General features: G+C 38.1%; 1 protein-coding gene across 1 annotated transcript in view; it reads left to right on the top strand.

Annotated features, from left to right (window-relative positions):
• The window catches only part of VWA3B (von Willebrand factor A domain containing 3B), a 55,359-nt gene extending 42,802 nt beyond the window's left edge, over positions 1–12,557 (top strand). Inside the window, 9 exon segments of the mRNA XM_062515023.1 lie at positions 1,028–1,078; positions 2,213–2,432; positions 5,848–5,968; positions 6,699–6,823; positions 7,994–8,131; positions 8,679–8,776; positions 12,296–12,406; positions 12,408–12,448; positions 12,451–12,557. Coding sequence (XP_062371007.1) covers positions 1,028–1,078; positions 2,213–2,432; positions 5,848–5,968; positions 6,699–6,823; positions 7,994–8,131; positions 8,679–8,776; positions 12,296–12,406; positions 12,408–12,448; positions 12,451–12,557 — 1,012 coding nt within the window.
• Positions 12,558–27,134: the final 14,577 nt, after the last annotated feature.

Here is a 27,134-nt window from a genome sequence, read left to right as displayed (position 1 = left end):
TCATAATGTGTATAATTTTGTGTAGCCAGAAGCTTTTATAACCAACTTATGAGTGTGCAGATTTAGAAGGATAAAATAGGCATTGGAGCATGTCGAGACTGTATATTGAGAATGAACTAAGTAGTTTGTATTCTAAAAATGCTGGAATTTAGTTTCTGCTGGATAAAATGAATCATCAAGAATTTAGTATTCAGAATCTGTTGTTAATGTGCTTTTTTTTTGTACATGCACTAGTAAATCTGGCAAGACTACTTGTAGTCAATCAGAATACAATCTGAATTTTTTCCTAGCAATGAATTTGTTCTCGTATCCAAAGGAAATTTGGAAAATTTTTCTAGAATTACAGTAATTAGGATCTATAGATGAAACAAAGTAATTAAGTGGTGACTTGTTTGGGATTTTAATAAAACCATAAGCTAGATGATCTTATAAGAGTTTAAAATTTATGTCTTAAAAGCAAAAGCAGAAAGTTTAGTGGTGCTTTTAAAAGATCTCAGAGATGCACACTTTGGGATAATCAGTTCTGTTTTCTTGTTAGTAGTTTTTCTTTATAGCCAGAGTTTAATGAATAAGAAACCTGAATGGCACAATTGAGGGGCAATTTTAGCAGGGAAAAAATAGAAATCAGCACTACTACATTCAGACTACATTTTCTGAAAATGTTTAATTGGAGGGACTGTGTAGCTTAACTGGCATTTAATCAATTTTGTTATTTGATTTAACTTGCTGGTGCTGAAGACAACCATCCATAGAAAATCCTGGCAGGAAGCAGCAGTGATTGCCATTAAACCTTCTATGACCCTGAAATAGTCATGCTGTTATTTGATGGAAGATACTGTTTTCCCATCTTCTTTTGCAGTTGATAATTTCATAGCTGAACCATAAGGATACAATTTGATGATACAGTGTGCTCAGAATACAAATCAGTGCAGATATCTTAAGAAACTGTGTTTATTTGCTAGTTTTGAGATGATCAGCTGCACAAGGAACTGCATTCCCTCAAAAACTGCTTTTCTTTCTTTAATAGGCACCTGAACCTAGTTATTTGGAGAGCACTATCTCAGGAGGAAAGAGACAAGTAAGCTATCACTTTTGGTTTTCTAATGTACCTCTGAAGGGCTGGTCATAAATATTTGGTAGTTTTTTATCACTATTTCTATAACCAACTGGTTTAATTTTCAAATATTTCATAACTATACCTTGCTTTCAAAAATGTATATATGATATGGAGTAATATTAAATTCTGGACCTCCTTTTTGTGGTGCTGATTACTTTTAAAGGAAAGGACTTGTGTTCCATTTGAATGTTTCTTCTCTATCCTTAATCAAATGCAGGGCCTTGGGAGGGCAGCATGTCACTGCTTTTGACATCAAAGTAAATATCTCATCCCATAAAGAGCTCTCCAGTGGCTGGTTTGTTAAGGTGTAATAAGCACCTTAAAAGCATGTGCTGGAACTGTATATCACTCTGAAAGTTTGTACTGTGTTAATTAGCCTGTTTTTTAATATTGTTTTAGAAAATTATTTGCTGTATAAACATCAGTGAAGTTAGCATCTATTTGTGCCAGAGAATAAAGTGAAGATCAGTTAATGAAAACTGAATGGGCCTGAAATAGTTCTTCACAGAAAAAAAATGGGAATGAAAGCCAGAATGCTTTTAAGAAGACATAAGCTAATGAGTGAAAAACCTACAGTTCTATCATTAATAGGAAGAACTAAAATCTCATTCTGGTGCATAGAGGAAATGAAGACTCTTGAACAAAACAGCATATAATGAAATAAAAAAGGAAATAGATATCTCTTGACAGACAATGAGTTGCAGAGTATAGAAATTTGACAGTGTCATCCATATGGCCAATTATGCATGTGATGAAAAAAATGTTAAAGCAGTCGCACAGTCTATTGCTAGAGGAGCATATTAATCATTAATATTGGTGCATAGATATTATAACATTTATTTTTCAGAAATTATGGATCAGCCACTTGAATTTCTCTGTAGCTGTCTTTATATATTTATACCAGACATGATTGGTTGACCAAACACAGCAGTATCTGGATGAAATGCAAGAACTTGCAGCATATAGAAAATAAATTGGGCAAATCTGATTCTTTGTTCTGCCTTCACAATTTGTGACTCTATCTGTAAAGCACTGATGTAATTAGAATTCTTCCTACTTGTGATTATTAATTTCTTAATATATATATATTTTAAGATTTAAAGAGGATGGGCCAGTCCAATATATACAGCATAAAGAAGCTTTGCTGGAGGCTTTAGAGAATTTGGGATGGCCAGTTTCCTATGAAGATGTAAAATTGTTAGAAGATGAGATATTGACAGCATTAACATATATACAACAAGCATCTGATCTTCAGGAAGCTGTCAAAAAGGAAATTGAGAAAAGCTCAGAATCACACATAAGCAACAACAAAAAGGTAATACATGGGAAGGGATTTTCCCCCCTTAGATATTCCCCTTCACTATATACCTCTTCAATATTTTTTTCCATTATTATAGATGATAAAGTAGACATGTAGCATGATGCTAGATAAAATGGATAGAGGAAAGAAGGTAGTTAAAAAGAGAACAAGCTTTCAGTTACTTTTTTAAAATACTGGGGAAGTAGAAGTTCTGAAGCTTCAGAGAAAGCCACAGAAATTGAGCCTCCTAGAAATCAATCACAGCAAAGGATCTTTATCTCTGCTGCAATGATAGCAGGAAGAACAAGAATAGATATATTAAAGGCAATTTAGATACAAGATCTGTGGTTGGGCTGGTAAACAGGGCTAAAAGATCTTGTAGAGATCTTGAAGTAGTTCACTGTAATCTTCCATGGTGCATTTCTTGTAAAAGAAAATACAGAGAAAAGAGGTGGGATACACCTTCATTTTTGTACACTAAAATTTAACTGTCCCTAAAATGTGGGTGTACATGAACTGGTGCAGTATCACAGCATTGTGAACTGAGTCAGTGGCATCTGGAGCTCATTCTGAAGTGGACACCCACTTTTGGCTAGGCAGAGAGGCTTTTTTTCTCTCTCCATTCCATTAATACATTAGTCTAGCTACTCTGAAACTATGATTGAAGTTAGTGGTTTTGTATATGTATGTGTGTGCGTTTTTGTGTAGTTTTTGAGTTTTTAAATTCCATTAAGACTATACATTTAGAAACATTTGAATGTCTTCAAAAAACATGATCTTGATTTGAAAATATTACATTGCTATTACAGCTGTTTTGATTATTGATTTACCTGCGCCATATAATATCCCAATACAAGAGCAGCAGAAACATGTTTATGTTTCATTTGTTGAGTATAATTTTACTGTTGCCTTGGAACAACTAGTGTGTGCTCTCAGACATGATATGATTAACATTGTGCAATCACTTATCCTGAGTCAACCCGCTTTAGGAGTCTAATCAGAGTAGCATCTTCAGTAATTGCTAATCTGCAACTGAAAGGCTTCAAGAATGAGAGGCAGAAATTCAGATGTAATTAGAATTCTGTTTATGTGGTAGAAAAACAGTGGGAAAAAAATGAAGAAAAACAGGGAGCCTTTTAAAAGTGTTGTTGAAGGTTTTGTGATACGTGCCCACAAAATGGGTATAGAGAAATAAACTGCCAACTGAAATATATTACAGCAAGGAAACAGCTGATATGGCACTGAATGGAAATTGTCATTGTGACACAGAAAAATCACAATTATCCTGAAACTACTCAAAAGCAGACTTTTAAATTTCCTGATGATTTTCCCACTGGATTTTAAATAAAACACCTTAGGTTTTAGCTATTGTTTTTTAGGCTCTTTCATAAAAAATGGGCTAGGTCCAAACAGAATGGGCTTATTCCCACTGGCACCCAGGCAAGAGTGGTGGTTGCTTGACTCTGCAGATGTCAGGATTATGAAAACCTGAAGTTTGAGCCAAGATATATGGAGATCTGTGCATATTCTTCATATCTGTTCTCACTTACAGTAGGAAAGTGCAAAGACTGTTCTTTTTGAAAGGGAACTTAAAAATGTAGCAGCTATTGGAAGAAGTAAACAAAGTCTCCTTCACCCATTGTGGTTTAATGCATTGCCTTCAACAGTAGCAGAGCAAAAAAAATGGTAAAAATCCCTGAGAATCAGATGGGGCTCTTTTGCAATAAAAATAATGAATGCCAGAAATGGCCACTCCAACAGTGTCTGGGTCAATCCTGCTGAACACCTAAAAGCTGTGTGAGAGAAAAGAAAGATGGATTTGAATTTAGACAGTGTTTCTGAGCCACCTGAATTCTGCACAGCTTGGAATCCTCATTGTGGATGCTTGTATCGTCTTTTGTATTTGGATTAATGTGGAGTGCTGGAAGTTGCCCAAGCTATTAGTCAAGCATTACAAATTAGTTGATAATAAATATTCAGCAGCAGCTGTCCTTTTGGAGCCTGTGGAATTAAGTAAATGCTTTACCCAAATACCTTGTGTGTCTGTGGAGCTGTAGGTCTGTTCTCAGATCAGCCTTTGTTGTGTTATACGTCAAGCAGTCAGTTAAGCACTGTGAAGAGCCCCTGGTTCTGAGTCTGAAAATGCAAACTGTTGATATAATTAATATTCTCTATGGATAAAGAATAATCTAGAAAAACCCCATATATCTCCTATGTAAAATATCTCCTTTCCTCTCTTGTGTGTTTTGCTAAATTTTAGAACTTTTTTCCTTGGGTTGTTTGTAATTTTTGAGGGGGAGTTTGCAAAAAAGAGATTGTGATAATTATAATGAAACTGAGAACAAAAAATTTAGTCAAAGTTATTAATATATTTTCCATTATTATTGACTGTTAGGGAAAATCAATTATCAAATCAGTTTTTTTAGAAAAGAAATGTCATCAGAAAGAGAAGCAAGTCATACACATCCTAGCAAGCAAGGGTTTTATTAAGAATCTGTGAGTTATTCAGTACAATGTCTAGACCTGTGGAAAAGTTTGAGATTTTGAGTTGCATATTTTTATGAATCAAAAGAACTGTGTAAGAGATGGATGCGTGCAAATTGTAGGAGATAGGCTAATAAATATTTTAAAAATTAATGGTGAAATTGATTTATTTAATTGTGAAAATAAATGCCACAATTTTCATTTACTGGTGAAACTGATTTATTATAAGCAATCTTTGCACTTGCTTGCAATTTTTATTTAGGAACATTATTGTGAGCAGAATGGCAAAAATAATTAGTCTATGAAGAACTCAAACTAGTAGGGCAGAATAATGGACAGGGGCCGGTCTGGAAGATGTGGTATAATATTTTGCTATACTGGAATCTTTTAAAATGGTTGAAAATTAAATTTTGAATTTAGAGTGTGGAAATAAACTTTTTTCCCCAGACAGTTGAAGATTATTTTTAACATTTTTTTGTTTCATATTTGATTTTTTAATGATTCATCCTGTATGGTGAGGTACTTCTAATGCAAATTAGATTACTGTGAAAACTCTCCTATCTGGACAAAATAAATGTGTACAGCAAATTTTCTTATTCTGAAAAAAGAGTTGATTTTTCCTTTACCTCATCTTTTAATATGAATTGTGCAACTTCATAAAATTTTTTTTTAGGAAAGTGGTAGACAGAGCTGCAATTCATCAAGATAAATTTCTGCCTGAACACATGAAAATATAGCTATTGTTATGACCATATAAAATAGGATTTTATAGTGAAAACTCTTACACGAGTACTTCCTGTACTGAGAACTATTCTGAAAGTTTAAAGTATTTCCAATTTACTGTGTATTCTGTACAGATCTCATAGCATTACTTTGCCTCAATTTTTAAATAATTCCAAAGAATAGATTAAGGCTGTTGTAGAGAAATAATTGTGTTGAATTACAGAGACTTGAAGAAGAAAGTGGGAAGCTGAAATCTAAGACAAGACAAAAATGTCCAATATTTGTGACTCACAAAAGCCAAAAGGTGATTGCAAGATCAAATGTCACCGGATTTTATTATCCGGGTATGTATTTTTGTCCGTATTTTTAATATTATTTAGTGTTCCTTAATATTGATAAAACATAAGTTATGGCCATAACTAACTACTTCTTTCTTAATGACATTTAATATTGCATATGCATAATCATGACAAATTAATACATATTTTGTATGTGCACATATACATACATTTATAAGAACACATTCATTTTGTAAAGTTGGACAGCGATTGTATGTTTGTCTGTAAAAAGTGTGGGAAAAAATAGTAAGCCAAGCTCTTGCATGTGTCCAAAAAGATCACTAAGTGCTGCTGCCTTTTTGTTGAATTTTAAGCCAGAATGGTTAGTAGGTAAAACTCAGTTCTGTTATTTCTTAAGAAAAATATTCTCTTATGTATGTGTTTATCTTTGTGTTACCTTTACTTGTTTGGTTGGGATTTTTTTCAATTACATATTTTTAATTGTGGTAGTAGTTTTATTATGTTTACTGACAGTTTTATTATGTTAACCTGATCAGCTTACAAATTTCAGACCTATGCTTGAAAAAGATTTCATTTTCTTTTTATAGCAGTATTAAGAAGGGTTAGTAAGGCAGCGTAGCACAGCTTATGGTAGCTAAATGAAAATGAAAAATTTATAGTATAGACATGTTTGACCTCAGTAAAGTGTAACAGCCTACAGGATTTTTAAAAAAAATAATTACCACAAAGTGTGAAAGAAAAATAATTTGAATATTTTATTCTGGTTTATTTTCAGGAACTGTGATAAGGAATATCAGTTCTACATCTTCACTTGTTGACTTCAGCAATGGGGAGAGCTGTGATGTCCCTGTCAAGTTCATTATACCTGTGGGAGGTGCTATGCCATGCCCACATCTGCAGGTGAAAAACTGTGTTTTTTCATGATTGCAGATATGCATTTTATATTTTATTTGCTCAGACCTAGAATAAATTATAGATGTAAAAAAAAAATTAAATACATTTATTTATTTTAAAGAAGTTTTTCATTATAGTAATATCATGCTATTTAAACATTAAGTTCTTCATTTGTTTGAAACTTGTTTTCATTGTAATTCTATTTGTTTATTAAAATTATTCTAAATTGTTCTAAATTAATCTATATTGTTGTCTTTATAAAACATGAGTATTTCTCCACCCACAGAAGAAAGGTGAGCTATTTGTTAGTAGAGTGGTTGTTTGCTAGCACACAGATTATAATTGTAAGAGAACCTTTTATATTTGGTGTGATTTGCAGCAGGTTTTAACCATTTAGTTTCCACAGCATGTTTTAAATCCAGCAAATAACCATGTACGAAGGCAAATAACAGTAATAAAAAAATCATAAACCCTGTTCCATTTCTAGTTTTCTTTAAAATTTATCAGCTGATTGTCTGTAATCACAGCTGGGTTTTTTGGTGATTCTTATTCTACACACCAGAAAGGTGATGGTTGCAGCATGGATCCATCTGTTTTGAATAAAAGAAACATGTTTGTAATTGCATTGCTACATATAAAACTAGAGACATACCATTTTTTACAGTTTGAGATGAAGGCAAATCCTGATATGGTAGCTCCTGATAATTCTGTAAGTTCTATATCCAACTCTAGAGACCTGTAGAATTTGATATAAAATTGTGACTTCCGTGTTAATTTTAAAAACAATTTTGGATAAATCAGTTACATCTGGAATTATCTAAAATTCCCGACGTTTGTTTAAAAGCTTGTTGAAAGCCTTAAAATTTGCATAGTGTCCAAGGGAATGCACAGTTTGTAAGAGTTTCCTCATTCAGTTCATCTTGCTAGCTAAGCCCAGGTACATTTAGTAAAACTCGGTCCTTTATTTTTGTTTTGTGTTCTCTTCCTGATTCAGTGGAAACTACGTGATCAGAACATGCAAGGACCAAGTTCTTCTTTTCTTTCAGTGGTCCATATTAAATCATGGGAACATGACAGAATGATGATTCATGTAAAAATATCTTAGTAGTTGCACTTTGTATCTTGTAAACCTCACAAATTACGTGGTTCTTGCATTGACACTTTCCTGGTGTGCAGGTTGGAGACTATGTGTTTGCCAGAATTGGGAGAAAGGCAGAAAATGAATATTATGTACCTGCCATTGTCATAGCAACACCAGAGAGGGTGGAAACAGGTGGCAGACTCTACACAGTACTGATGTTCAACAACAGGGAGGTAAGTAAACCTAGAAGATGATACCAGTCTGGCGATTTTACCATTATTCTGTTTTTGAAGAGGCAGATAGAATTTTCCAGGCTACTGAGCTCCCTGTCCCAATCTGAGTCTCCAGCTAGCCAGAGTAAGACTTCAGAGTGCAATGAAGAGCTCATATAATAAACCTGAACAAAGAAATTCTCTATGATAATTTATTCTTAAATCATACTCTGTTCTTCCTTCTTTAATACATTTGGTGGCTTTCACAAGTTCCATGCTTCTAAAATAAGAAACACAGAGTTTTAACACAGTCAGTATAGTCTGAAATTAATTCTATTATGTTTGTTTGGTTTGTTTTTTGTTTGTAAGCCATTATGATTAATTTTACTGCATTTTTTATAGCGTGCATTAAAGAAAATTTACTTTGTACTCAAAACTTTTATATTAATTATCTTTATTAGAGGCTGATTACAATTTCATTTAAAGAGTTGACTTTTTATGCATATGTATCTTCACTACTTATGAGATTTTGGTTTAAATTAGATGAATATTGATTGTGTTATTGCAGGAACTCTGTGCAAGAAGCGAGCTCATTAAAATCAGCCAAGCCAAGTATGTCTGTTCATGTCAGTACATAAGAACAGTGCAGACGGTGGATTATGAGATGTGAGTATGTGTCTTGGTTTGAAAGACAGGTGCTTGTTAAGAAAGGCAGGAGCCTGTCTTGAATTGGACAATGTAAACCCCTTCCCTCCAAATTACTGTAATCTTTAAATTAAGGGGCTCTCAGGCAAAGATATGGGAATAGGAATAACAGTTTTTTACTAGGAAAAATTAAAATAGAAATAAAGTATTACAAAAAAGAAACCTAAAACGCTGACAGTCAGAATCCAACCTGACACCCCATCAGTCAGGGTGTTGGTAGCAGTCCCATTAAATGGTGCCTGCAATCCTCCTGGAGTGACAGATGTGGTTCTCCTGGAGCAGTGGTCCTGTACAAGGGTGCAGTTTTCCTATGAAGGTCCAGTAACAATGTAGAAGGGTCTGTTTTTTCCTCTGGAATCCAGTGGAAAAAGGCTGCTCTGAACCTAAAAATACAAGTTTTTAAAATTTGAATCCTAAATGTTGCACTTTGTGTGCTGTCAGGTTTCTATACAGTATATGTATATGTAGTACTCTAACTACAGCTGTTGTGAACTGGCTTACTCTACACATGCGTTTATGTGAGAATTTATTGCCCTATTTTCACTCTGGAAACATTGTTGGGATGTGGTGGTTTGATGCTTAGTCCCAGAAAGTTGTTAAAGGGATTGCTGAAAGGTGAGATGAAGACCTTCTCTTTGTTGAAGACCTTATTTTCCTTTTAAGATAACTATTGTTACATAAAGCTGCACATTAAATCGCTGCTTTGTTCTCATATACTTGTTAATCTTCTGTGCTTAAATCTGGAGAATAATAGAGAGTGTGTAAGATCAGTATGAGTCCCTCCTTAGGTTCTGCAGAATTAACGTGCAGGAACATGTGAAGTGTGCACTGAAAATGCAGTGGCTCCAAGGGTTTATGGATTGCATGTTCATCTTGTATTAAGTTCTAGTTTAATCCAGTTGAAATTGTGACACCCTTCAGAGCACTAAACAACTTCAAGAAACCTTAGGATGGACAATAAGATCAGAACAATCATCTAGGGATCTTTCTCCTTCAATAATTTGGGATTTAAAAATTCTTTGAAGCAGAATTGGGAGTCTCTGTATTAAACAGCCTTGATGAAATTTTCTTCCATGAATTTATGCAGTTACTTTTTTTGAAACCATGTAAAACCTTGTCATCCGTAACTTCTTCCCAGGGGAGTCACATCACACAGTTTCACATTTTGTGTGAGAAAACATAATTTTGTTTTGAATCTTCCATTTGCCTTGACATTCACAGGATAAAGGATTTCCTGCTTCATGCAGTATAAGCATTGCTGCAAAAGAGTCTCATAATCTCCATCATGGGAAGTCTACTTCCAAGAGGAAACATGGACAGGAAAAATCATAGAATCACAGAATTAGCTTGGTTGGAAAAGACCCCTGGGATCATCGAGTTCAACCTATTACCCAACACCACCTTGTCAACTAGACCATGACACTGAGTGCCACATCCAGTCTTTATTCTTAAACACCTCCAGGGATGGTGACTCCACAACCTCCCTGTGCAGCCCATTCCAATGCCCAATCCCTCTTTCTGTGACTAATTATCTCCTAATGCCCAGCCTAAGATTCCCCTGGTGCTTCTTGAGGCTGCATGCTCTTGTCCTGTCACTGGTTACCTGGGAGAAGAACCCAAACCCCACCTGGCTATACCTTCCTTTCTGGAAGTTGTAGAGAGAAATAAATTCTACCATTCAAGGCAATTTTAGATCACAGAATCATGGGATGGGTCAGACTGGAAGGCACCAAGGTGGATCATCTGGTCCAACCCCCCACTCAAGCAGGGTCATCCTAGAGCACATGGCACAGGATTGTGTCCAAATGGTTATTTCCAGTGAGGAGACTGCACACTCTCTTTGGGAAACCTGCTCCAGTGCTTGGTCACCCACAGATGTTAATTTTCATTGAAATGTTCTGATATGATTGTCATCATTAAAGACTTAATCTAAGAATTATGGGTGAGGGTATCAGCTGTGGGCTGAACAATGGATTCACTGAGAATGACGTAGTGAAAAGCAACTGAGATTCAAGCAATATGATTCCCACATATTTTCTAGTAGTATCCCAGTACTGTTTAATGCTCAACCTTCCACCAGCTTTCAGACACAGCACACGGACAAATGAATGCCCTCTCGTTACTGAGCAGAATTCCAAATCTGGGAATACATCAGTGCCTTTTCCCAGGCCACATCATTGATACAACAGTAGCCTCTTCTCACCAAAAAGCAAACCTGAAGACCATGGTTTCCTTCTTAATGCATCCAACCAGTTGAAAAGAAGCAAGTACATAGCTGATCTGACTTCCAGCAAAATCAGCAGACTTTTTCCCTTCCACTGACTTAGATAGTATTCTAAATGAAGTACCATATTAAGAAAAAAATGTGATTAAATGCATATGCAATAAGAATAGTGTCCATTCTACATGCTTTGTTTCATGAATGAGTGCTTTAGTAAAAATATTCACTCTCCAAAGAGAATTTATTACCAAGCTGAATTGCCAATTTTATGTACAAATGAGGAGAAAATTGAGTTATGCGCTGGCAAACAGAGGTATTCTTTGGAGAATTAACTGAAATTAATGCACTAAATGGAGTTTCATTAGAACCCCTAACTTTTACGAGGGCATGGAAGTGTGCTTTCCAATCAAACTTGTTATTTATTATATTTCAAAAATAAATCCCTACCTCTTATGTCCTACCTAGAGGGGGACACTGCAGCATATTGCTCATGGGTGTTCACACATCTAATGAGAAAGTGCTGACAGTGTTGATAGGAACAATGCAGAAACATAATTTAATTGGAAAGGAACCAAAAATTCTGAATGCAATATAATATTAGAACCTCAAAGAGACCAACCCTTTATGCTAAGTGCTGGAGTAGTAAGGGAAAAAAATTAAAAGGCACTTCCCAGGTTCCCATGTTGACAGGAAGTCCTGAGTGCCCATAGATGTATTACAATGGCTTGGCTAATTCCAGCTCTGAGTTGTTTGGGATTGTCTTTTTATGTTTTTGTGGTATGTATTAAGGGTTATGCTTAACTGACTTATCTTTAGAGGTACTAATATAGCTCTTACGATTTTCGTATGAGACATTAGCATCTGTTTGGGGCCTGCCATGACTATGGAAAGAAATAATTGTGGCAGAACAAGCACTCTGCAAATGTAGCTAACAAGTTCCATATGCAAAGTAAAATGCTGTGTGATCTGGACCCACACAGCAAAAGGGTCCTTTTTGCCCACGTCCTTTCTGGAGTCAAAAGATGCAGATAAAATTAAGGGCCAGAGCCCTGTTTTAGGCTGTCCTTCACTTATTCTATTTGTAAAAGGGAAACTGAATTGTAGGACATTTATAGCCCTGTCAAATGGTCAAGAGTGTGAGAAGTCCTTATTTTGCCAGTACTGTGAGATGTGAAAAAAGGTGAAATCTATGTCCTATAAAAAAGGCTTTATGAGATATGTGCTTTTAGCTTTGTGGATTTCCTTTTCTGGTTTTCCAGCCTAGATGGTGAGACTACAAAACCCTGCCCTCACCTACCTGTGGAAGATGAAGGAGAAGAAGCAAAGAAAAGTATCGTGAAAGAAAAGAGGGGGGAAAAGGAAGAGAACAGAAGACAAAAGGCATCCCAGGGAGATGATATCAGACTTTGATAATCTTTTGTCTCCAGAAGTGAAGTAAAACAGAGAGGAAGAAATTCACTGTCTAGCAATAAGAAAGAATTTAGAGGTAAAGATGTAGCTCTGGAAAAGTATAAGTATTAGGAATTAAGCATTTGTGATGGGCCTTCAGCTATTCCCCACACAAGAAACAGGTTTCTGCATTTCTGGGTGTTAGCCGAGTTAGCTTTCCCATGTCCTATACGATGAAATTCTTTCACCTCCTGTAGAAGCTGTTCTTGACAGTTTCTCAGCATGTGTTTTCACAGTAAGGGCAAGAAAAGAATAAAGCAGATTCCAGCATATGCCACCTTAATTTCTCTAACAGCTGTAGTAGCAGTGAGGATACAGTAACACCAAATCTTAGTACCTGCTTATAAGCAGAGTATATATTCCAGTCCCTTTACTATTTGTTCTATGTTAAAGTTATGTCTGTGTTGTGGGTATTAAATTATTGCACCTGTAGCTCAATGCTTCAGAGGTTAAATTGCTTTTGGTGTATGAACTGGCTCTGTTAAAGCTGACAGCAGTACCTATACTCCCTATCATTCTGGAGCAGAGACTGGGCTAGTGTACCTGCCATTACATGTCAGTTAGCTCTTCATTTACAAGATCCTACTGTCAGTGGAAAGATAACAGGGTTTTTATCCGTACTTGCTAGGTGTAGCTCCTTGGACCATTTTAAATGTTTTCAACAGCCCCATTATTTATTTATGTCCAGAAGTGATGGGTTATAAATTCACTCAATCATCTTGTTTTCAATCAACTTGATTTGGCTCATCTGAATGTTCCTTCTCATCCTTTAAAGATTGCCTGCAAATTCCATTTACACTGCTTATAGTGGGTATTATGGTGCCCATTATATAATGGGCATTTTAAGAGCGGCCTGATCAGAATTATACAAGAGCAGAGGTGTTGGGCTTGTCCAGTAAAAAAACATGGTTTCCAAAGTTAGGGCTATGTCACTGGAAATGCTCAGTTATCCCAGACGCCTTCCTCTTGGACATTTTGAGATGCAGATGCTGAAGAAATGTGAAATAATCCTAATGTGATCAGCAAGTCCTGTAACTGATTCCCTGAAGTTTGGAGGAAAGATTACACGACAGCAGTGGTTATCTATGCATTTTAATCCTGCCTAGATTTAGCAAATAAGCTCATAGTATTCTAACAAGGCTTCAATGTCATATGCAGGTTGAACACGCTGAAGAAAGTACCTTGTCCTCTTCTTGTGACATCATAAATTTTGAATATGGGTAGTTTTTTTCTAAAATTTATTTTCATTTACATATTCTTCTGTGTTTTATCAGAAAGGGAAAAGTCAGAGCTGATAAAGATGTTAAGTAACACTATATGGTCATTCTCACATGATGGTTTCATTAGATACCTCTTTATCCAATCTGTCTACACAACTCTGTATTTATCCTCTTTGACTGTAGATAGTTGCTCCATTTTCAAACTGTGCAAATGTTTCACAGCACTCTGTGTATTTAATTTCATAAGTTATATCAAATGTGCTACCTGATCCCTGATATACACATCTCTTTGAACTGTGTTAATGCTAATTTCATTTTAAAGATGAAGAGAATAAAGAAAACAAATTGATTTGCCTGGCATTGTTTTTTTCCTACTGCTTAACTTCCAGTCAAGTATGAAGTATTAGTTTACGCTTACTGCTTGGCAGTTTGATATGTGTTGAGCACCAGATCTGTGAGATTCCCCTGTGCAGGTTAACACATTTCCTTAGAAGTTGTCATATTTGATTACATTGATGTGGGTAGGTGTTAAATAACATGGATAAGAAGTTGGAACGCCCTGCCATTCTAATGAATTATTCAGTTAAGTCTCCATGGAACAGGTATTAAAAATATAGGGTATCTAACAATGGAATTTCTGTTCATGGAGTTTTTGTGGTGCTGAAATAAAGCTGGATATTTAAGACAGGAGCCTAAACTGCACAAGTTAGGTGAAAAACCCTGTTTTCCTCTTCAGAACCCCATATCACTCTGAAGTCTCAAATATTATCTTTCATATGCTGGACACGCCAATGTTCATCAGAGTGATCCCTTTCCACATTTTCCTGGTAGTTGCTTTCATTACTTCATTATTTCTGGATTGTTTATAACAAAGGAAGATTTTTAAAAATAGTCTGCATCTCAGAGAAATGTTTTGAATAGCTGCAATATTAACATCTTTTGTAGTTAAATATCTTTTACAGGAATAAGGTTATGCTTAATTTTTTTAGATTTCTAAAAGCAGTCTGTTAAACTGGGTTAATCTGAAGTATGTATATTCCTCCCACATATTCTTTTCCTTGTAGTATCAAATACATAGACAATTTGGATATCATTTCACTTCTGAAAAAAGCTCAATAGTCATCATCTGTTTGACTGAAGTAAAAGCATTTTCTTTATATATATACATATACATATGTATGTATACACACACGCATATATATATACACAAAATAATCTGTTTCGTAACTATTTGATGTGTTAATCAACACTTCTGCCTATGTTTCTGCTGCCTTCATGTGTACATTCACTAATTTTATGAGGAAATAAGTTTCCTAAACTTGAAAGAGCATTGCCAGATACTAAGATGGATTTTTGTGCTCCCCAGGTTAATGCGGATTCAGGTATATGGCTCTTATACAGGTTGTTGATGAAGCCTTGTATTCCCATAAAGCCTTATATTTCCACAGAACTGTGGGCCCCATATGAATTAAGAGAATTTGGACTGTTTGTGGTTTGGTTTATCCTCAGCCAAAATATTTGTGTTAAGAGGAATCAACAGCCCATTCCTATTGGTCCCACTTGCAGAAACAGCATAAACAGAAGTGAATAAAGATTAATTGTGTTAGTTATTTAGCATATATTAGCTTCATTGCTGTATTGAAGTGAATTCTGCTTTATTTCTTCCAGAACTACTATATTTGAAACATTATTATTTTGATGTGTATGCCTGCCATTCTTACTGTGTTAGTTAGCTCTGTGTGTTTATAAAAGAGCAGATGAAAGCCTGGCAAATTCCTGCTGACTGTTGGCTAATGATTTTTTCATCATGGTTACTCAAATAATACTATTTAATGTAAGAGGACCATTGATACTTAACCCTGTCCTTGGTTATTGCAATAATTGTTTTTGTAGGTGCAATAAAATATCTCTTTCTGTAGAAAAATTCTTCTGCCTGTCTTTCTAGTTTTCTCTCTGTTCTGTAATGCCTAATGTTTTTTCCACATAACTTACTTGTCAATTTTCTAAAATGTGTATCTAGTAAAAAAAAAAAAAAAAAAAAAAGGAGGAAAAAAATTGGAGTGAAGTACAGGTATGATACACAGTAATACACAGCATTGCCTGATGGATCAGCAAATAATAGCTATCAGAGCCAAAATCTCCTTTTTCATTTATAATGAGATGTGACTTGAAGCAATTATGCTGATAATTACTGCAACTGCCAATATGGGGTAGTTGGGAGACCTTTGAAAATGAACATTTTCTTTCTATCCTTTTCTGTGGCAAACGTAGTTTGTCTGAATTGGGTTCAAGAGTGGAGCAGCTGTGGCACCTGGCATTCTAGTGGATTGGCTGGATTTCCTGCAGTAGGATTTCCCCTTTTTAGCACCCACTCATTTTCCAGTCTCATTTTCCATCTAGTTCATTCAGCATTTGGAGAAGGCTATCATAATAAAGCAGTGTTCCCATCTGTTGGTCATGGCTTATTTAATGAGCAGTTGATGTCAATTCAGCTATGCCTGCATCTGTTCCTTACTGCAGCTGTGTGTGGCTAAGGGCTCCCCAACAGTGGCCAGATTCAGCTTTTGTTTGTCTCTTCATAGCATGGTACAGCTTGGCTAGAAACATTCTGTCCCCTCTCAGGGTTGTCTGCTCATGTGTCTTGGTTTAGTTTGTTTGTTTCCTGGCCAATGCACCAAAAATGTTATAGTTTGGGTTTGCCAATTTAAAATATTTTTACCTTCTGTTGTAAATAGAATAGAAATAGAATTCAGAGTAAAAGTAAAGCAGGCTTAAAACTTAACAGGGGATAAAGAAAAACTCCATTAATAACACAAAGAAAAATAATAAATTCAGAGCAGATCTTCAGACCACTTCCTTATTCCTTTTTTTTTTCATATCTTAACATACAGAGATACTTCAATTCCTTACTTAAATAATCTTTTCAGTTTACTTTAGGGAGAGGAGTTCCTTTTGGTGTTTTTCAAGCTAAGAGGATCTTTTTAAGAGAGGAAATAACCAGTTCTCTCCTGACTCCACTTTTCCATGAATAACAGCCGCCGGGGACCTGTTATCATGAAACTCCTCCCACCTTCACAGTCCTCCTAAAGACTGTGGGACATGGTAAAAAGTCATGGGATATTTCTTTTAAGGATGAGCTACTTAAAGGTAAAAGTTCCCTTTAGCACACTTCTCTTTGTTCATACTTCACTCCCAGGAACAGAGATCCCCCTTTTTCCCTCGGGGCAAAGGATTTTCCAAACACTTCACTCCATCCCCCCACCCCCCACCCATGTCTTTTTTTTCCCCATGGCCTAGAAGAATTCTTTCGTGTAGTACAGTCCACCCCTGTAACTTACAAAAAGATTTTTCAGCCAACCTTCATGACATCTCCTCATTCTCCTTCCATCTAGAAACTTAGCTTTTGCTTCATTGACTTTGGTGTATCCTTTCTGTTCTTCCTCTCACCCAAGGAAAGATAGAAAGTCTGTAAGTCTTATCTGAGCATTGGTAAAAAAGTTAAAATCTCACACAGAAGTTGCAGGGGCTGTTCCAGGCCATGCCGGAGCTGTGTCAGGATCTCAGGGTGCCCAGGCCACGCGGGAGGGGCAGGACGAGAACTGCAAAGTGCAGGCAGAGGAGAAATGGGTGCCAAGGCCGTGTGTCCATGGCTTTCCCCCGGCGCTGCCCGCCCCCAGCTCCAGCCGCAGCCCGGGGGTTCTCCCTCTGCCCTGCCCAGCACACAAAGCCCTGGGGGCTCTCCCGAACCGGGCCCGGCTGCCTCCCCCCAGCCCGTGAGGGCGGCCGGGCGGGCTCGGCCACCCCAGGGCTGCTCCGAGCCGGGGCAGGGCAGGGCAGGGCCCCCCGAGCCACGGACACACCGGGAAAAGGGCCAGGATCTCAGCAATGGGCTCGGCTTCTTTTGGTTATCGGGGCTCCCGGTTGGAAACGGGGCCCGGCAGCTCCCGAGCCCAGCCCTGCCTGGCCCGGGCCGCGTTACCTTGTGAAAGGCCGGCAATGCAGGAGAGCTTTCCCGGGGTTTACTTGCCTCAAATGTGATTCGCAGAGCGAACCGACTTTTCCAATCGGTTTCTCAGGCTGTCAACAACTAAACCAGCCTCCAATTGGTCCCATCAATTCACAGAGGAAATTCTCATGGAGAGAAACTTCCTAGTATCCCTTCCCTTCAAGTGCTTCAAGGTAAAACCAGCACATCATGGAAAGAGGAAAGTGTGCTAAGCTCTCCTCTTTCCCCATGAAGAATGAGACATGGAGACAGGCAAGGGGGGAAAAAGTGCAGTTCCATTGGTTTAGGAGGGATGTTCGGGCATATCTGGGGGCAGAGGACAGTTCAGTCCAGATCCCAAGAGCAAGACCAGAATGGGTTCTCTCAGCACCTTAGGAAGAAACCTAGAGAGCCTGTGCACTGGCTGAAGACAGCAAACAGGCTGTGAACTACCTGTGATGGGGAAAACTCATTTAACAGTGCAGCTTTCGCCTGACTCAGGGAACCAGTATGGCCACCATAATTTTCAGTATTTTGTACTGCAGACAGACAGGACACAATCAAGAAATTTCCTGACCCTTACACGTGTGAACTCTAGATTTCTGTCTCTTAGGGTGCTGAAGAATTCAGAATGTTCCTTTGGTGTATGAAGTGCTGATGATACATGTTTATTAGGCAATTTTCAAGGGCACACTTTTAAACTGCAGCTTCAGAGTTTGAGTGGTAGCTACAGATTACAATCACTCCTAAAACTAGTCATACTCCAATCTCATACTTTATATGTATTCAGTCTGTGCTGTTGCTTCCCCAACTGGTACATCATATACTTATCTTTCTTTATTCTTTTGATTCCTTCCACAATATAATTTTCTAATACACAAATGGTTTTTATATGGTCATTGAAAACCAAAGTTTGAAGCAAAATAGAGCATATTCTTTTGTTTACTTTGTTTCTTCCTATTTTATTCTCTTTCATTTTTCATCCAGCTTCTGGTCTTTTGTCATTCATTATGATTGTCATCATTTTGTGCCAGGAGGGTGCTTAGTCATTGGTCATCTCATTTGATATGACTAAGAAGTGACTTTTCAGTGACCCTTCAGAGAAGGGTCAGACAAAGTTTGACATAGCCTATCCCCTTCCCCAGCAGTTCTACAAGCTACAGACTTAGAAAATGAGAATACTTAAAAATGCCTGAAAAACAGATTGGTTTGAACTTGTGAGGAAGAGAGCAAAGCATCTTTATGCAGAACTACTAATCTGTTAACATAATCATTGAATTATTTGCTTCATGACAAATTTCAGGGGGTGTTTGAACTGTGACACCCAAGCTCATGGTGGGTCAATGTGTTCTCTCACTAAAGAGTCCTGGTTTTCTCCTACCATCTTCCCTCTCCATTTCATCATCCTGGTGTTCATTGAAGTGTCAAACTCTGCAGTTGTCCAGAGCTTCACATTCCAGCCCACTGAGGTCTCCCTGATGCTTGCACAGTCCAGCTGAAGGAAATTCTCCCGAGCCTGGTAAAAGCAGCACCCCCAGGGTTGTTGGAGTCAGCGTGGAGCAGTGAGGATTGGCAAGACAGCCTCAGCACCACTGCACAGAGCAAAGGAAGCTGCAGGAAGGATGCAGGATGGAAGAGCATGGGAGGGATGGATGAAGCTGCAGATAGGAAAGATTTTAACACCTGTAATGGTGAAATTTTAGTTCTTGAATGAAAAATAAACTTATGAAGGAATATGAAATTATTTATGAGTTTGCAGACTTACTTTGGAGGTATGAAAGAGAAACAGCAGTCAGGTGTGCTGTTGAAGAGTATCAATATGAGAAGAGAAATAAGTGGACATTTACAAAATTCTCAAGCTTGATTCTGCAATTTCCAGGTAGATGTGTGTATTTATCTTTACATCTGAAGTGGTGTTGAAAAGATACATTTAACCACATAGAAATAGGTGGAAAATTAAAGTATACACATATATACATTGTAATCAGGGGTGCATTATATTGGGTGAATTCCAGATTTTGTGGTAGCCAATTTGATTACAGATCTTTATTGTGTACCAGATGCATGACACGTTTATAACTGGGTCTGACTACTAGGATATGACTCTGCTCTGATGTAGCAATAATATCTCAAGTCTTGTATTTTCCTTTATTACCTCCTCTACGCTTCGATTCTTCTATTTTAAATGCCTTTATCAGATGAAGAATATTCTTTAATTAATACTACAGTCTACATTATGTTCTGAGCAAATTAGCAAATACTAAATATTGCTGCATGGTTAAATAAAGAGTAATAGAGACAAAAATGAGAATAGCCTTGTACCATCATTTAAGAGAGAGAAGATACATATATATATATCTTCTGCTCTAGGTAGCTAGTTCAGGAGTACACTTGGCCAGGAAAACCCTACACAGTGTCTGTGCAGGAGAACAGTGGTTTCACTGGAGAAATTTTGGGAAAATCTTGAGGGTTTGATACCTGCTTTTGTCTCAGTGTGGAGAAAAAAAATAAAAAGACATTTTTATTTAGTAAAAGAGAAATACAGAGTTTGTACAGCCAAAATAACCATGAAGCCAGGACAGTTCAGTGGGGATGTGAGAGAGTGTGGAAATCTTTTGCCTGGCCTGATTTAGGAAAGACTCAAACCCAGGAGTATGGGTCAAATGGTCAGTCTCGGAAGTTGCAGTTTACATATTTCATATCAACTTCTGTTCTTTCCTTCGAGAATGGAGCTGGCACACACATGGAGTCCCTGGTTACAGGCAGTCACTGAGGGTCTTTTCTATACAGTGAAGAGATATCACTGTACCACAGCATTAATGAAATTTTAGGACAGGGCATCTGGAAAGAAATACTTTACTGTGGATATGAACATTTCATTTTGTAAAGGAAATGGCACTACCAATGGGTGGAAAAGCCTATACCTGATGGTAGAGAAGATACCTAAATGAAAAGTTTAGATATTTGTTTTATTCCCAAGAATGGCTTTCAGTCACACAGACTTTGGAATCGATCTGCTCCCATTTTTTTGAGGAAGATGTGTCTCAAATTAATCTAGCATTGACATGGTGATCTCACCTATGTCTTTTTGATTACTGAGTGTTTGAAGCTGAGCAGGTGCAATTCCAATGACATGAAGAAACTGGAGTGTGGGCCAATTTTGTATGTCAATACTGTTCAGTATGTGCAGATGGATTACGTGCCATCTCACAGGGACAAAGACTCAGATCCTGTTTCAAAAAATGGCTGAAGAAACTTACCTTAGTATTACACTGCCTGAAATGCAAACTTGTGAGAAATACAAACATGAATGTTAACCAAGCACAGGATCAAAATGGTCAGCAGAGTTATTCTGAATGGCTAATTCTTCTGCATAAAGGGTGGCCATCAATCACTGTTGGTTATTTAAACAAGTTGTGTTTAAAAACTGATGTATTATAGAAACATGGATGGTGATGAATGAGTTCCCTTTTCAGTTGTTATTAAGGATCCATTGCACTGTTGTGTTCTGAATGTGCAGTCTGACCTCAAGAAGCAACATTTATTAATTTTCCCTACTGTGGCCACAAGACTTTTTCCTGCCTGAGTTTGGTTAAATGTTTTGTTGTATTGCTTTTCAGTAAGCCTGGGAATTGTTAGAGTGATTTATTATTTTCCTTCAAACATTCCTGTTGGCCCATTTGCACAAAGTGAGCTCTCTCCTGATTTCTACACCCTGGTGTAGATGTATGGGAGGTTAAGTTTTCATATGCTTGTGTCTGTCCTCCATCTCTTTTAAAAAGACAAGTAGTGTTATCATGGTCTGCCAACAAGATGAATTTTCCATTTGGATTTACCAGATAGCTGAGGCTGACCAGGAAGGCCTAATTTCAGATTCTGTCAAGGGAGAATAACCAGACCATCAAAAATCCAGGTTGCTGCTTCATCACACTGCCTCACACAAAGTTGGCAGAGTTGGGGTCTGGGTTGCCAAGACTATGCTCAGACTACTTCTTTCTGATTCTTTTCCAGCTACTAAGATGGCACTTTTCCTGCCTGGCTAAAGAAACATAGCCTACACAGCAAAAACAACTTAACAAAAGCTCCCAAACAAACAAATAGAAAAGAATATTCACTTGCATGTGTATTCATCATTCTGGACCAAGCCTTGGACCCAGGAGTTGGGACTCAGCCCCTGGCATTCAGGTCTGCATGAAAGGCATAGGGAGAGAACACCTATTAGCTGTCCTGTTGGTAGCAGCTGTTGGAATGGCAGGAAGCAGAAAAGAGAGCCTGAATTCCTTTAGAAAGGCATCAGTAACCTCCTACTCAATTGTGAAAATGGGAAATCAGATCAATGTCCTATCTTCTGAGAAAAAGAGAAGCTTCATAGAAATTAGTATAACAAACTTGACTCAATCTGCACAGGTGTGCAACTGACCATTTCTTCCAGGGCTGTTTCCTTGCTTGCCTAGGGCTCAGCTGCTGCATAAATACACTAATGCTGTGAGAGACCACATAGCTCCTCTTAACCACACATTCCCATGTCTCTGAGTGCTCCAGAGCCAGCTGTAACCCTCTGCTGTTGATAAAGTGAGAGTGTTGGCATCAAAGCTGAGGTTTTCCTCCAGCTGGGAGGTGCTTCTCCTGGGAGAGGGGAGTGCTCGGCAGGAAAGGATGCAGGTTTATGCTGAGTGCCCTTGAAAACTAAGCAGTTAGTGATCCCCACGGTGGCTCTGGAGCCAGGCCAAGAGCATTAAGCAAGGGCTGTACCTGCCCAAGCTATGAGACAAGGTTTGCTGATGCAGCCTTGCTGTTTCTGCACAGGCAGACCTCAGCCTGGCTGAGTGGTACCCAAATTCCAATACAAACACACTGGGCAAAACTGTGAGGGATGATTTCAACACATTGTAAACTTAGTCTTCTAATTACAGGGCTGTAAGAAAAGGTCAGAAGCAAACATACAAACACATTTGTGGCCTAAACTGAATAGTAGCTCTGTTTGCCCAGTTCTTCCACTCCAAAACCTATTAAGGTTGGGGTTTCAGCACTGGCAGCATCATCTCTTCCTGTGAAAGTTGCCCCATGTCTTGGTCCTTAGCAGGTTTAGAAGAGGTAATTGTCCATCTCCAGTGGCATTCCCTGCTCCAGACAGTTTCTCTCACAGGTAACTCAGAGCTGAGCCTTACAGCATCCAAGCAGCTGCCTCTATGCCTCTTTTCCACATGATCTTTAGTTGCTTGTGGGTTTTGAGGAGAGGATGTTGGGAAATTTGTGACACAGGCTTTAGCATGTAGTGACAGCTACCTGTATGCACTGATCTTGGGCTCAGATTTGTGACCATAAACTGAGTTTTTGCTACATCAAACAGGGATGAGGACAATGGAGATCCCTGTACACCTCACCCATTTTATGTTGTATGTATGTAGATTTATTTTTTGCAAACACCTCTGTCAGTCCCCTGAGTCAACCAGAGGCCACCTGACAGTGGCTACTGCAGCACTGACACTGCATTGGTCAGCCCAGACAAGAAGCAGCCTGCACTGGTTTAAGATCCAGTCTACAGTACTGGCGCTACACAGCTGCTTGTAGGCTCAGAGTCAATGTAGAGCTTGAGTGCTCGTGCTTGAAAACAGAATCTGGGGCAACAGTAAGTAAAAAATATTTGGGGATGGCTTTTCAAGCCCAACATTCTCCTCAGATAGATCAGTGACATGACACGTTCCTTGGAGTGTCCTGTTAGCCGCTGCCTGAATGCACAGCCGGTGCTGCGGTGCCCCTGCCTCTCCTGCGCTCCGGGCGCTGCCGGAGCTGCCGCAGGCTCCGGCTCTTCTCGCCTTGGAGCACTGCTCTCCCTGCCGGCTGGGATGGGCGGGACCGTGCTGGGAACATGGCAGGCGGTCCTGGGGGGAGATGGTCATCCAGAAATTCATAGTATTTCTTATGCCAGAAATTCATAGAATCACCATTCCCCGTGCTCTTTCTAATATAACATGCTGTGAATCTACTCGTTTTTCACAGAGGAAATGGAAACTGAAATCTTTAACCAAGAAATGTGCGAGGGGAGTAAATTCAGGCAATGCAGTGAATACAGATGGAAAGTATAGCAGAATTGGGTTTTGTTTTCTTTCTACTATGCTTCATGTTTTCAACCTTCTCCACCTGTCTGCAGAGACTTGTTTTGTCCTGAAAGTATTTTCACACATACAGCATTTATTTACCACCCACAGATGCTGCCTGTTTATTCTCCTCTGCTGTTTTCATTGATCCAACATGAAAGTCACCTTGAACTGAGCTTTGTTCTTGCTAGGTGTGCGAAGTATTAAAAAATATAAATACAAGCATACAAAATACAAAGACGAAGCAAGTCTTTGTAGGAGTTACTGTTACAGGAAGTCATGGATACTGAATCTGAGTTGTCCATAAAAAGGCAAGATGCTCTTAGATTTCATAGATAGCTCATAGAATGGTGGAAGATTAGACATCAAGGCAGGGTGTGCTATATCTGTTATACCTTTCATTATTTATCTTGGTCCTTTTCTTCCTGAACCAAAGCATATTTTGGTATTTACTGACCATTTTTTTTTACTTACATCTTAATGGGTGACATGAGGTAATTTGCCTGTGGATAGATTATAAGAGGTATAGCACAAGAGAAAATTTCTTCACAAGAAAATTCATGCCAGGATTTACCATCAGTCATTATTTTATGCAGCTGCTTTGCAGAAGAAGGAAAGCCAGACCCTTCCTCAACAAACAAGAGGCAGCACTTCAGCCTAACAGCCTTGTATTGAGTGTCTAAATATCTTTTGCACATGAATTTAAAAATATGTTTCCAGATAATTACATTGTAAGTATGCCTGCAGGGCTGGCAGCTGAGTGTTGGCCTGTTTGTTCCCTTAATTAAATATATGGCTAAATGCATTCAGCCACATTAGCTCTGGCTGGGATGAGCAATGCTGTGCTTGATGATCCCTTCAGTTCTGGCAGCCCCTGTGGTCAGACAGCAGCTACACTCTGTCACTGTGTTTTCAGCCCGAGCACAAAAGCTACACAGACTTCCTTCCCTGTGCTAAAGGACAAAAATTACTTTTCTTTGCCTCTTCTTTCTCATTTTTTTTTTTTTTACCATGGAATCTTTAGTTTAATTCTGGCTGTAAGAGCAACAGGAGATTGCAGGTTTTAACTCCACAGAGGAATGGATTACACTGGAAAGCTTCAGGGGATGTGCTTTATAATTGGCACAAAACAGAAAAGCCCAAACATTTTCCATGGTTGGTGGGAATTTTGGGAATCCTTTCTCTCATAAATGTGTGATATTTTGTGCAGGGTGTCTGATCCACCAAAAGGAACTTTCCTAGTGACAAATTGGCAGCTGACTAATAGCCTATGGTCATTTTTTTCTCCCTTTTCCAAGCCTACCCACTTTGTGTTGCTTTAAGAGATCAATACAATCAAATGACTAGTCTGACCAGTTTCAACCATTACCCATACAACTGGGCTGCAAAAGCCTTGAAGTTCACAGCATGCCAAAGCATTGAACACAGAATTCCTCACCTCCCACCAGTAACTAAAACTTATGTTCCTGTATAAATGTGACCTTGTGTGTATGTGGTTTGCAGGTGCTATGCAGTGTCAAACACTTTTTAAATTCAAAGAAGACAGGGAGAAGCTGAGAGGACAAGGCCACTCCTGCACAGAAATCAGCAAAGACAGATCTCAGAATATTTATGCATCGGCTCTGGCAAAGTAGGTAATAATAAAATTTTATTATACATTGTATCTACATGCACATCTATTGCTGTTTGGCTTCTCTCGTTTTTATTTTATTTTCTTGAATGAAACTACAAACACTTCTACAGGGGCTTTTGATGTTTACAAGCTGTGAAACACTGAGCACAGTGGCACTGCCCTTCTGATTTTCCCAGCAGTGGCCCCACATAAGTGAGGGCTTGTTGTTATAAGAACTCTGGACACCAATGTATGTGACTCCAGTTAATTCCCCATAATACTTACCTGGTACTTACAACTGTACAATACTTTAAAAATGTGTCTCATTTGTGATGTTTGTGGGCTTTTATGAACTAAAATGTACATTGAAATGTACAAAACTAAAGGTAGCCAAGTTTGTGGTAAGACCCACGCATGATGATATTCATATGAGAGTTGAAATTTAAATGCAAGCACACAGTGTGTGTCTGGGACACTGATTTGGTATCTAAGTGAATGGAAAGGGAGGAAAGTCCCACGATTCAGGATTTCAGATGTGATGCTCATGCTGTAGCCACAAATATTCTTCCTGAGGAACTCCAAATAAATAAAGGAATTTTAAAAATCTGTCTATATATTTTTTTCTCTTCAGACCCACAAAATTGAAATAAACAGGATGAATTCCAGGTGCCCAAACATCAGCCCAAAGCTATCTGAGATGTCTAAGGGTGTCCAAGACATCTGGTTCAGGCTGGCATATATGAAATAAGACTTATTAAGGACTCATTTTGTCTGGCTGCTAGATGCTGGAGGAAATAATCCACAGCACCTGAAATAGCACTGAGCCCTGTCACTAAAGTCATTCCCTCTGGTGAGTACTGCAGGAGAGGCTTAGTCCATTTCTATCCATTACCATTTATATCTGCCTAATTATGTGAAGAGTGGAAGAAATTGTTTTGACATTAGGAAGCTGCAGAAAACAAAGGCAAATCTAGTGATACTGAGGCATGCTAAAATAAAAACTAGACTTGAAAACATTTTCAATTGCTGCTATCCAGAAAGTCCTCAAAAGAATAATTATCCAATCTGCAACCTACATTGAAAGATCATTCATGTCTACTAATTAGTCATGAATGGCATAAAAACAGGAGGGCAGTCTCTTCTGCCAGGTAACAAATGACAGAATTAGAGGAAATGGCCTCAAACTGTGCCTGGACAGGTTCAGATTAGATATCAGGAAGAACTTCTTAATTGAAAGGATTGTCAGACACTGAAACAGGCTGCCCAGGTAGTGGTGAAGTCACCATCCCTGGAAGTATTTAAAAGATGTGTAGATGGGACACTTGGGGACATGGTTTAGTGGTGCCAAGTTAATAGCTGGACTCAATGATCTTAGAGGTCTTTTCCAGCCTCAATAATTCTAAAATTCTATGATTTTAACAGGGATTTGTTTGTAATTTTTTTTTTTTTCCTTTACTTTGCTCTTGAGGTGAGGTCATGGACAGGTTCCCTAGTGCCATTTACACCAAGAGATAAGGTACTTCCCAGCACCTGATTTTTCCTTGTTGTGAATTGTATTAAACAGGACATATTCCACAGAGTTAACTCACGTTTTCCTTTAAGCTAACACCCTCTACTGTTCACTCCTGCATATTATCCTTAAGCAAAACATAGCCACAATTAAAGTGACTATTGACTTGGGTGTGGGACAGCAATTTCTAGACTATTGTCCTAATTTTAGTTTTGTTATTCTTT

The sequence above is a fragment of the Cinclus cinclus genome, chromosome 2 (genome assembly GCF_963662255.1).
Source record: "Cinclus cinclus chromosome 2, bCinCin1.1, whole genome shotgun sequence".
Taxonomy (NCBI): domain Eukaryota; kingdom Metazoa; phylum Chordata; class Aves; order Passeriformes; family Cinclidae; genus Cinclus; species Cinclus cinclus.
The sequence above is the reverse complement of the archived record's forward strand: the minus strand, read 5'-3'. Positions and strand labels throughout refer to the sequence as shown.